The sequence below is a fragment of the Glycine max genome, chromosome 9 (assembly GCF_000004515.6).
Source record: "Glycine max cultivar Williams 82 chromosome 9, Glycine_max_v4.0, whole genome shotgun sequence".
NCBI classification, from domain to species: Eukaryota; Viridiplantae; Streptophyta; class Magnoliopsida; order Fabales; family Fabaceae; genus Glycine; species Glycine max.
Window position 1 is genome coordinate 1,013,497 of NC_038245.2, and position 12,477 is coordinate 1,025,973.

The following is a 12,477-nucleotide window of genomic DNA, read 5'->3' on the forward strand; positions in this document are numbered from 1 at the left end:
CACAAAAGAAAAAGAAAATTGCATAAAAATAACATGGCATATCATTCTTAAAACAACCCTATTGATACTGAAGCGCCACTGTTGAAGCACCTGAAACCTGAGAGTTCAAATCATCAATTGTTTCAGCTGAACCCCTAGACTCCAGCCATGATTTGGCCGCCTCCTTTGTAACCAAAAACCAGCCAGCCTTATCTGGAGCCTGATGGAACGGAGCATTGAGTTCCCTCAAATGTGATTCAAATACACTAGCCAAACCTTTGTCTGAATACTTGTGTTTTCCCTGTCCAGTATTAACTCCAAGCAGTGGTGGAAGGTCTTCCCATGATTCCAATGCCTTAGACAAGTCATTTATCCAAACATGTAATGCGGTTATAGCAGCTCCAACTGAGAGTTTCTTCAAATGCAAAGACCACTGGGTTTCAGATCTGGATTGTATATTTTTATATATCTCAAGCATCAGTCCAAGGTCCAGAACGTCACGTGCTCTGTTCGGCGCATTCAGGCTGACACAAAGATCAATTAGACAATTGCATAACGGCTTTTTTACCTTAAAATCAATTGAATTAAGAAGTTCTGATGCTTCCTTTCTAAAATCTCCATCACCCTCCTGCCCTTCCACCAAATATCTTACCACAGAACCAAGCCTTGTATTAGCCTTCTCAATGCAGTCTGTTAGCTTACCAAACTCTTCTTTTGGTGTTTGAGTCATAACATTCAGAAGACAACAGCAGAAGTAAACATCTGGAACAATGCCCAAATCCAAGAGTTGCTTAAAAATCTTCACAACATCATCAGTTTGCTTAGCTCTCCCATAGCACTGGACAAGTGATGTCAGAACATAAATAGTTGGCTGAAATCCAGATTGGATCATTTCATTCAACATTCCTTCTGCTTCTGAAACCTTCCCATTGCAGGAATATACAGTAATTAAGGATGAAAATGTCAAGCTGTCAGGCTGACAAGTCCCAGAACTTTTCATGTCTTCAAAAATTTCAACAGCTTCCTCTATGCAACCAACATCAGCACACATATCTAATAGCCTGTTATAAAGATCCACAGTCATATCCATTCCATTCCCCTTCATTTCCTTATAAACACTGAGAGCATCTTCCCTATATTGTGCTCCAGCATAGATTCGCAAAAGAGTAGCATAGGTTATAAAATCCGGTGAAACCCCATTACTTATCATCTCTTTATATACATTCTTGGCCTGCCAAGACTTCTTAGATCTGAACAAGCTACCCAGCAGAGTGTTATACGTCACCACAGTAGGCTTCACACCGAGAACCTTCATTTCTCCGAAAATTCTCAAGCATTCAACATAGTTCCCTAACACGCCATACATCTTAATCAACGTCGAGAATGTTGACGCATCAAGGCTCCACTTCTCAGCCTTTGCACGACCATACAAGCTCAAAGCCATATCAACATTATTAGTTTGCGCATAAGCAGACACCATAGCCGAGCACGTCATGGCGTCAGGTTCACACCCGAAGCTCGGCATCTTCTTAAACCACTCCACGGCCTTATCGGGCAAGGCACACATCCTAGCAGAGTTTATCAAAGTCGAAAATGTAATGTTATCAGGTTTGACCCCTCTCTGAAGCATTTCATCGAACAGCTTCTCTGCACCTTCAAAATCCCTGGACTTCCTAAACGCCTTAAGAGTAGCATTGTAGAGAATCACCTCTTTGTCTGTGGAGGGTTTAATCTTGTCCCGGAAGTGACCGAGAACAAAGGGTGCGGTTTCGGGGTTCGTCATCTTATCGAGAATGAACACAGCGTCGCGCTCTGAAACGTTGTCACGGAGACCCTTGAGGATCGTGGACACGTGTTGCGCGCTGGGGGTGCACGAGTTCAACGACTCGGTGAGTCTGGCGAGGTAGCTGTACCTGGCGCTGGGCGATTTCGGTTGGAGGTGTTTGGCTCGGGGGCTGTTGGGATTGACCCAGATGCGGGTTTTGGATAAAGATAAAGAATTTGCATCTGGGTCGTGAGAAGCAGCGTCTTGATGCAGCGCCTGAGAGGCTTTGGAGTGAAGCGAGAGGGATTTGTGGGAGGAAGCGGCGTTTGGGAATTTGAAATTGCGCAGAGAAAATGAAGAAGAGATTGAGGTGGAAACATAATGGCGATCGTGGAAAAGAGAAGAGTGGGAAGCGCAAATGCACGAAGCCATTTTTGCTTTGTTCTTCTCACATAGACTGATACTGAGATGTGTTGCGCTAAATGTTTTTGGTTGCGCCCTGCGGGTGCGCGGGCACGGACGTATTTTTGGCGGCGTTGAGCGAGAAAGAGGACTGAATCATTTGAATATAATGTTTTTCTATTTTTAATTCAACATAGTAGAAAATTATTATACTTTCATTTAATAAATATTTTTTTCAATAGATAGATATTTGACGGAAAAAAAAGGAGATGAAATATTTTTTTTTAAATCTTTCGTTCTAATTATATTTTTATCCACATGATTCAAACTTATAATCTTATTTAAGATGACTAATAATATTTAAATCAACGATTTATTGTAAAAAAAAATATATTTCTTATTTGAGAAAGAGAGAAATTATACAAAGATAAATCCATAAAATAAATAATAAAAAATTAATTTAGTTAAAGAAATATAATTAATTAATATTCTAATTTATACAATATACAATATAAATATTTGTATTCTTTGATGCTGCGAATGAATTCGGCTTTGACGCAGTTTGTAACAAAGATAATATGTATTTATACACATTATAGTATTTTTTAAAATAAAATTAGTACTAATAACATTATAAAATATTATTCATAAATTATAAAAAAAATTGAATTAATATTCTCATATATTTTTACTAAAATGTACTAGATTGGGGTTAAAAAATTAGCAAATGAAAAAATATAATACCTTAAGAGAATTGTAAGTGTGCTTTTATATATTTAAAATTAATATATTTTGAAATGTTAAAATATAAAAGAAAATTCAATGTAAATTAAAAATAAATAAATGTTTAATAAAGATAAATTTTAAAACATAAAAGAAAATGTCTAACAAGAGGATTAAGATCCTGTGCTCTTAAATTTTTAGGTGTTGAAATCTTAGCCATACAAAATATATTTTATTAAAACCAAGCATGAAAAAAGTCACTAAAGAGCTATATAACTCATGCAGCTAGAAATGAAGTGAAGGGAATCCAGTTTGTTCTCAGTCGAAAGAGTGTCTATCTTTGTTCTTTTCTGCAACCGAGTTAAGCAAAATGGGAATGCGAGGTATCTTCCTTTCGTTAGGGGAGCACCAGATGCATAGTTAGTCCCACATTGATGAATATAACAAGAGCTTCACAGAATATATAGCCCAGGCCACAGTAAAAGCTTGTCCCTTCGGGGACATCTGATAAAATTGGAACGATACAGAGAAGATTAGCATGGCCCCTGCGCAAGGATGACACGCACAAATCGAGAAATGGTCCAAATTTTTTTTTCCATGTTCCTTCTTTCAATATTTTCAGACATTCTGGTTAAGATTGAAAGCCTTCTTTGTCTAACAGCAATTAATGATAGACAATAAGAGAATCCTTTTCTGCGGCAAAATGTAGAATGCGAATACATAAAATTTTATTATTGTTAAAAGTTATACGAGTAATCATGAATAAGAGGGACATGCCCTTTGGGGTGGGTTTTCAGCTCAATTAGAGTCCAAGTTTTGGTTTTATTGAACATATTTTGTGGGATTTTCTCTGCACAGGCAGTCGAGGCCTCTCTGCAGTAAGTGCTCACTTTGAAAACATAATTATTCATTTGTGTCTCTTCTTTTGTGTATTTCATATAACCCTTTAACAATTTCTTATTGCCTATTTGATGTTTTCCTGCCCAATTTTGAATTCTCAAAACACAAGAATTGTGTGTGCTACATATGATAGGAAGATGGATAATTTCATTTTAGTGAATTTCAATGATGAAAACTGAAAAGAACTTCATACATAATAAAGGAACATGAAAGAATAGAAAAATAGAATAAAACACTAAATACTTCAGCTTTCCCTTGTCCAATAAAATTAATGAGGCTAGACAGTAGTAGCACAGAGAAACTGATATTGGCAGGGAAGAGAATAAGGAACATGGGATAGAGAATGGAAGTTAGAAAGCTTCCAATTCTAACAGAAATATTTTGCTTGATGCAGATATGATCCCTTTCGAAATTAACTTTTGACATAGCATGATCAGTGATAGGTGCTTTCCAGAGTTTCTTAGAGAGTGAACCTTCCTTCCTTGGAAATATAATGTGCCTTGAGAGTTGTATACACTATGACTCTCCTTTCCTCCTCCACTTGAACCACTTGTCATTCTAGAGTTAGGGGTTGGCATTACAAGCTAAAAATTTGGTCCCAAAATCTGACGTATGTATGAAAAATATTTGTATGCTACCATCCATTGTGGACTAGTTTAATTTGCAAGATGATGATGTTCATATACAACATCTTCCATCACCCATGAGTTTGGTTCAAAAAGATGTTCCCTAGCTACTGGATGTTAGAAAATGATTTCTGAAGTGATGGACTTCCATTTATTTAATTAAAAAAAATGGTTGCATGGTAACTTGAACTTGACGTGTACTAGAATCCATTTTTGTGATCAATAGATATTGGAAATCACATGAGGGCGCTTGAATAATATATCCTAGTTATATGAATCTATGATGGGTAGAACCATTGTGACTTCTCATGAAACAATAGGTCTCCTCATCTCTTTCTCTTAAATATACGTCTTGGGACATATGTTATTGAATTAAAGTTTCGAAGTATCATTTTTCCCATCTATCTTGAGAAAGATCCTACTCCAAATTCTTGATATTCAAACCATTTTTGAAAGTCAGAATATTATGTTTTCAAAAGGTATGCACCATTTTTTTTCTTCTAATTATTTGATGTTCTAAATTCATGCTTCATGATCCAATTCTTGAATAATTAATGCTGTTTGAGTTTGTTAATGTCCTAAATTATCAAGACTGTGTACTCTTCCCATTCTTCCAATTCATGGATATGGATCATAACAGAAGGCCTTACATCCTTCATGGAAGTGGAAATGTTTCTGTATGTAAATGGTTTCACATATTGTAATACTGGATACTTCATATTCATGAATCATGAATACACTTGATGCAGTACATGTTGCTCCTTCAATATCAAAGTGTTACAATGACTAGCATATTCTTACTATCATGCATCTGTGCAGTAACGAAGGGAAATTAAGATAAAGGTTGAGGACTTGAGGTACAACATAAATAGGATGGGTTTCTTATGATACCAGTGTATTAACTCTTCAATTGAATTTGTTTATGATGGCCTATGAGCTTTCCACCCCTGGAAATAACATGTCAATTCGAAAAACATTGACCCCTCTTGGATTGGATCAATCGAACCAAATCATACTACTTATCGTGCAAAGGTGAATTTTATTTACAAATTTGTTTTTGCTTTAAATTAAGGTATTTTTTTTCTTCACTTTATCAAGTTTGATGGAAATCTAATGAATTACCTGCAATTGGAGTTTTAGACACCTGCAGAATTACAGATTTCTCAATGTGGCATCAAAATTCTTAGTTTTTTATATTGTTATGATATTCATTATCATACTGATTGTCGAAACATATTTCATTTCGTATCAATGTTATTGTTTATAACAGTGGCATATTCACCTTGTGTGTCATAATTCAAGACAATTTGAAGTCTATTGAATATAAGGGCAACATATATGCAATTTTCAGAGTTTTAGAATCATACCTTCGCTTAGTGAAATTTAACTTATGTCTGATGGAGGCATTTACATAACAAATGTAACCTCATTCATTTGATCCATTCGATCTTAGTTAGAAGTTAATACACATGTTTACTCCTTTTCTACAAGTTAGAATTGGTATTATGATGTGCTCCTTTTGTTTGCAGGATACGAGGAGCTTGACTTTGGTGTATCATTTTGGATTTGCTCACCTATGGTTTAAGGGTCTCACCTAATATATCATGTTTCGTTACTTTGTCTTGTAATGTGAATCAGCATGAAGAAAACTAACACCTGGCTGGTACTTAAACAGTTTAGACAAAGAGCATTCCAAGCTGCTGCAACTCAAATATGAATGAGGGTAGTTGCACGAATGATTAGATCTTGATACTTCCAATTTAGCTTTGATTTTACAATTTTTTTCCCTTTAATGCAAATTCTTTTGCAATCTTTTAAAGCAAACATTCCACGCATATTGTTACTTGGCCTCTCGATTTTCTTTACACTGTTTCTTGTTGATTGGAGTAGGTTACTAGGACACAATGATAGTATGACTTGATTTTAGGACCATTTTTTTTTTAACCAAGGACTATTGTTAGTGTTGAATTACCATGGCAGTTATAATGCAACACGTATATAGATTCTTTGTTAAGTTCAAATGTTCAATTGATGACATACATATAACTACAACTAATCAATTACCCGTTTTCATTGCAGTATTTTCTGTTGTTTTGATGCTTCAGTTGTAGCATTTCTACTTTATTAGTTAACTGATCTGAGGGGATGGGAACTAGCCAAACCTGATAACTAGCTCGGTATCTGAAATAATGTTTTTGAAACAATTGGACGGTAACATAATTCTTTTTTTTTTTTATGTAAGAGGTTATTTCAGTTTTGACTAATTCAACTTGATTTGGGTTAAGATTGGATGGGAGAGACTTTTTCATTCACAAGACTTGAAAAGTGATTTTAATTAACATAATGTTTGCTTAAAAAAAAAAAAGGAAGAAATGGAGAAATTATGATATAATTTGAGATCGTGTGAAATGGAATAAATTCTATGTGACACGTGAAAATTAGATAGGATCACTTGATTTTGAATTATATAATTTTTTTTAGAGAATGACAAAAAAAATGATAAACACACAGACATATTAATTGAGAAAAGTTAAGAATAGTATGATAAACACTCAAAAATATTAATCTAGAGAATAAAAGTAAATAAGTTTTCAAAATAATTTTTTTATAAATTTGTTTCTCTTCCCTTTAATTTACTTAATATTGGAAGGGGAAAAAAAGTGGAAGGAAAGGAATATTAATCCTCTCATTTCCTCATCCCATCTCCTCCAACGAAAATTATAAAAATCACTCTCTTTCATTAGTGTCGGTTCGCATGAATTTCAACGAAACTAAAAATTTAAATTAAAAGAAAATCATCTGAAAATAATAAATTTAAAAATTATAAAAATATTTATGCATATATAATTAATTACGTATAATACTAAAGAATATAAATATACAAATACAATTTATTTAAATTAACTATACATATTTTTATAATTTCAAATATTTTATAAATATTTTATTTATATAAAAAAATATGATTTGATTTAAAAATATTAGTGCACCCTTATATAATAAATTCAACTCTTCACTTTTGAAATGGAATGATTCTGTGCATGTATTTTTCTCTCATATACACCCACACCTCTTCTTCATTTTATAATACATGTATAGCTTCTAAACTTTCATAAATATTTTTTCTGAATAAATTGAATAAATATTTTATTCAATTTTAATTTTAATTTTTTTTGAAATATTTAAAAATCATATTGGAATAAGTAATAACCTTATTTAATTAAAATAATTTTTAAAACTAAAATTTTGGATATTTTTATTTTTATTTAAGTTATACTTATATTCTTAATAAAATGTTTTTTAACAATTAAAATACTTTTCAAAATTTATATATTTTACAAATATAACACATGATACTTGTTAGTTGTTACTTCTTACACAATTTACATGGCAATTGCTTGTTATGTTAACAACGTGACGGTGCCGACACGATTCTTGGCTCTGGCTTAGTAGACTTGAGATAGTTTGGGATCACATGCTATTAAGTGTTAATAACTCTGAGCACTAGTTTACCACTTTACTTAAATTTTAGCCATTTTAATTAACATATCTGTCCAAAGCATGTGATGATGCTGGTGGAAGAAGAAGGTGACAATTTTTGGTGGCATTGTAGCTTGGAAAGAATTTGGAAAGAAATAATGATGATGCCTAAACATTAAGATGACCCCATAATTGAGTTTTGGTTCCTTATGGTGGGTATACGTATTATTTATTATTTATACATTATTGTATGACCTCATCATGCATCACATGATTAATTAATAGAGACCCCATTTTCCGCAGCAGATTGCTACTTGGCCTTTGTTGTGTAATATTCCACTTTTCATTCATGTTTTCAACTCGATCGACGTTACGTCTATGATAATTCAACTTTTTTTTTTTCGATTTGGTAAAAAAGCTACTATATTTTTACGGGATTGAAACGTATTCTATTATCGAACGACAATTCTAATCAAGGAAGAAAGAACAGAGAAAATAAATTATGTGAACTTTGGTACAACAAACTAGGAAAGAAAAACTATTGAATAATTGAAGCCAGAGTTGTGTTGATCGAATTGCATTAAATTCTGTGAAATTATTAATAACATAAACTAATATATTATATTTAGTTGAAAGCAACTTTTGTATAAAAAATGTAGATTGTCAAGCTCAGGTCCCTTTCTAAATTTATCTTCTGCAACAAGAAATTAAACTTTTTCTTCTAATATTACATTCAACGTCTTTTTATCAAGAGGCTAAATTAACGCGGTTGACAAAGTAAAGTAGAAGAAAAAGAAAAGAGAGAGAGTTAAGAGTGAAATTATTTTTTAATTGTTTGATAGAAGAGAAAATGAAAGAATAGGTGATGTTTGATTTGGTTTAAGTCTTGTTTTCATTTTTAAAGAAAATTAAAAATAAGAGTAAAAATACATTTGTTTAAAAATTACATTAATAAATATTTTTTCTAAACAGATTTCTTAAAATTGAAAATAACAAATAAAATTTTTCAGACTTTTTTTTTGAAGAATGAAAAAATGGTAATACCTTTACATATTTTCTAAATTTTAAAATTTTGAAAATAAAAATTATTTTCATCAAATGAAAATAAAAACAGAAAAGAAACACTTCTCAAATCAAGCGTGACCTAAACTTTCTCTTCTTATATTGAACAGAATTAAGAGAAATTAAAGAAATATATATTTATAAAATGGCATAATTTTTGTTAGCAAACATAAAATATAATAAAAACATAACATATGCTCTCAATAACAAAAAGAATCTAGTCAAGACATAAGATAAATTAAAATAATAATAATAATTAAAAATCAATTACTACTTAAAATAAAATAAAATTAGCAATACAAATTATCTCAAGAGTATTTATTCACACACTCCCCTTTTTTTTGTAACCTGGGAAGAAATAAATTTTAGCATGGACCACAAAAACTTATTTTCCTTCTTTGTTTATATGATATCCAAATCAGGAGAAACACTTCCTTCCCATTCTTTTATTTTCTTTGTAACCAAAAATAGAATAATTGCATAAATGTCGATAGATCACCCCTTGGCCCTTGATAGCCATGATCTAATTTAACTTCGGTATGTATTATTTTTATTCTATAAATACCTTGAAAACTTTTACTTTTGTGAAAAAAAACTTCATTCATACATCACATTTTATTATCTGGTTGTGCTCGTTCAAATTCTGTTCAGGTTCATGGATTTAATCGGGTGGGAAAAGTAGAAACTATGGGCAAAGGAAAAAAAATCATGGTTGTCAATTTGTCATCATTGTCTTTATGAGGTCATTGATTATTGATCAATAACTACTAAAGCTTCTCAACAACAACTAAAAAAAAAACTACTAAACCATGACACAATTAACCAACACCAATTCAAATTTATCTACCGAACAATATGCGATAAGGCAATTTAGCTGCTGCTACCTTCCCAAGTCCCAACCAATATTCTCATAGCAAATTAAATCATATAATGTAAAGAACTCTTAACAACTGATATAGATCAATGTGTTTGTTTTATCTATGCAATTATATAAAAAAAAATGTACGAAAAAGAATATATTAAATAATGTAAACTGCTTCCTTATTATGTATGACCTTACCCACTAAAAAGTACTGGTGGGTGATTTTTTATTTTTTTTGTTGGTTAGAAAGTTAATTACTTTCAACAAAATCAATCTAAAAAGGCAAATCCAATCCACTGAGTAGTCAGAAGATTCCTTGTTGGTAAAGAAACTTTATTTTATTAACTCATGGAACGAAAAAAAAAAAACATCACTGCAGTATAGCATTTATAACCATTGATTAAATAACCTTATTTTTCTTTTCCCCCCTCATTGTTTTTTTTTTCTCTCGTCGAATTTTAAATAACAAAAACAGAGAAATACTAGCTCATTGGATTGAACGTGATTAAACATGATGATAATTGAGAGAAATTGTGAATGGCCACCATCATTTACAGATCCCAACAATAATGCAACGCCGTGGATGTAATTGTCACATAATTGTGCATCCTTGTGGATTCTCTTCGCTGAAATATTGATCACAACGGTTCCCATAACAGGGTCTGCCTCCACTGTAACTATCGTAAACGGGCCTTGCATAGTAACCGTCGTAACAGAGCATGGGCCCACCGTACTCGTAGCCAGGCCCAACGGGCCTGCCTCCGTAGCACGGAGGAGGAGCATAGAGCATCCCAACTGGGACCGCCATCGGTGCCGCTATATGTGGCTGCACAGGTAACGGCGCGGGTGTTGGCTTATCCTTGGGCTTCTCGGGCCCGGGCTTAGGCTTCTCCCCACCGTCCTTCTTTTTTTCGGGCTCTTCCTTGGGCTTCTCGCCACCACCGTCCTTCTTTTTCTCGGGCTCGGTCTTGGGCTTTTCGGCTTTGGGAGGGTCTGCTTTAGGCTTCTCTGGGTCTTTCTTTTTCTCGGGCTCGGCCTTGGGTTTCTCGGCCTCCTTCTTCTCGGGCCCGGCGGGCTTGGGCTTGGGCGGTTCCAGTATCTCAATGCTTTTGATTGAGCCTCCACCTTTGTAGCAAAGCTTGTCTCTTATCTTCTCTGGGCTGCAACACACCACTGTGATGAACACAATGTTTTCCTTCTCATCGAACTTCTGGTCCCGAATTTCTCTTGTTCACAAAATTTCAACACCCAAAAATTAACTCAATTTGATACCCTCTTAATTTTTAACTCCAAATAAATGCATGCAAATTGAAAAAAAAAAAATCATTTCACAATTCTGATTCTAATATATATAAAATTACATGCATGAAAAAAAAAAGCAAGGGGTGATGGCACTCACGAGGGTACTTGCCGAGAAGTTTCTTAACCTTCTTGTAGCATTTCTCACACTCAAGATCAACCTTGAGTTTCATGATGGTCACCTGAATTAATGTGTTCAACAAAACCACCCATTAGAATTATTGCACACTATGTATCCAAAGTGAACCAAACTCATGATTGTGGCATAGAATAGAAGAATGGCATCATCATTTGGTTATGTTACAAGCAGAAGAATTGAAATCACATTTTCATTATGTAAACAAGGACAATAAATAATGGACATTAATCCAAAAGGGTATGTTTTGGAGATAGAAATTAAAGAGTGATAATTCAGATGACAATTGAAAGCTGTGTACCTTTTCAGCCATGGTTTTGTGGATAAGAGATGAGATCTGAGGCTCAGGTGTAATGCAGACAAAAGTGATGAGAGCAAACCAACACAGAGGGAAAGTGACAGAAAAGCAAAACTTAAGAAGGCATTAGCACACCACGTTCACCAATCAAACTCCAACACGTAGTCCCACAAAGTTGAATTTCATGCTAAGGTTGTATTTACACTTGAGGGTGGCCAGAACCGAAGAATGTGTCTAATGTCTATGCTGTTAAATACTTATAGTAACACACAAGATTGGATTGATGATGGCTTCGCAACTCAGCACATAGCTTCTATAACTCCCATGTGCTGTTTTGGTTGACACGCCAAATCTTGTTGACTCAATGCACCTTCCTCAATCCCTATAAATACTAATCAATTAAATGCCTACAAAATACTTACCATGATTATTTTTCAATATTTTTATTCATGTTTGCATTATGGTTTTTATGAGTTTTGTTGTGTGCAATAATGATCATGCACTACCGCATGCCGACCGTACACGTGTCTCAACGCATAGTGTCTCACTAGCATCTACTCTAATGAACCAAACCATCTACTACTATATGATGTCAGGATCCTATAATATTTGTACTAGTATACCGAAGAGATCATGATCCATTCATTGGTCACTAATGAATATAGACCAAACTATCGATGTTTTTAATGTTGTTTGGAGGGTGAATTGAATTGAGTAAAGCAACCAATATCTAATTAATTGGTTGTAGATGAAGTAGGAGTTGATGAGACTCGAGGACTGTGGTCCGAATTTGTGGACTCTAATGATTCCACATTTTTCTTTGAGGTAGTGAAAGCTAATCATAGTCTCTAACCGAATCTGATGGGTGCTAGTTGCAACTTGTGTTAACGCGGTTTGATCATGAAGATATATATGGTTTTTTTAGCTGGAGGTTACACTATTAAT

At 33.6% G+C, this 12,477-nt stretch overlaps 2 protein-coding genes and 1 non-coding gene across 3 annotated transcripts; 1 reads left to right on the forward strand and 2 right to left on the reverse strand.

The window, feature by feature from the left end:
* On the reverse strand, positions 1-2,309 carry LOC100819233 (pentatricopeptide repeat-containing protein At4g16390, chloroplastic). The gene has a single exon (XM_003534696.5). The coding sequence runs from the start codon at positions 2,174-2,176 to the stop codon at positions 59-61; it is 2,118 nt and encodes a 705-aa protein (XP_003534744.1). The 5' UTR covers positions 2,177-2,309; the 3' UTR covers positions 1-58.
* Positions 2,310-3,357: 1,048 nt separating this feature from the next.
* On the forward strand, positions 3,358-3,460 carry LOC112997960 (U6 spliceosomal RNA). The gene has a single exon (XR_003263007.1). It is a non-coding gene; the product is annotated as a U6 spliceosomal RNA (small nuclear RNA).
* Positions 3,461-10,118: 6,658 nt separating this feature from the next.
* On the reverse strand, positions 10,119-11,891 carry LOC100819770 (unchracterized LOC100819770). The gene is made up of 3 exons (XM_014761830.3): positions 11,536-11,891; positions 11,199-11,280; positions 10,119-11,023 (listed from the first exon to the last, which is right to left on the reverse strand). Exons 1-3 carry the CDS (start codon positions 11,545-11,547, stop codon positions 10,392-10,394), a joined length of 726 nt encoding a protein of 241 aa, XP_014617316.1. The 5' UTR covers positions 11,548-11,891; the 3' UTR covers positions 10,119-10,391.
* Positions 11,892-12,477: the final 586 nt, after the last annotated feature.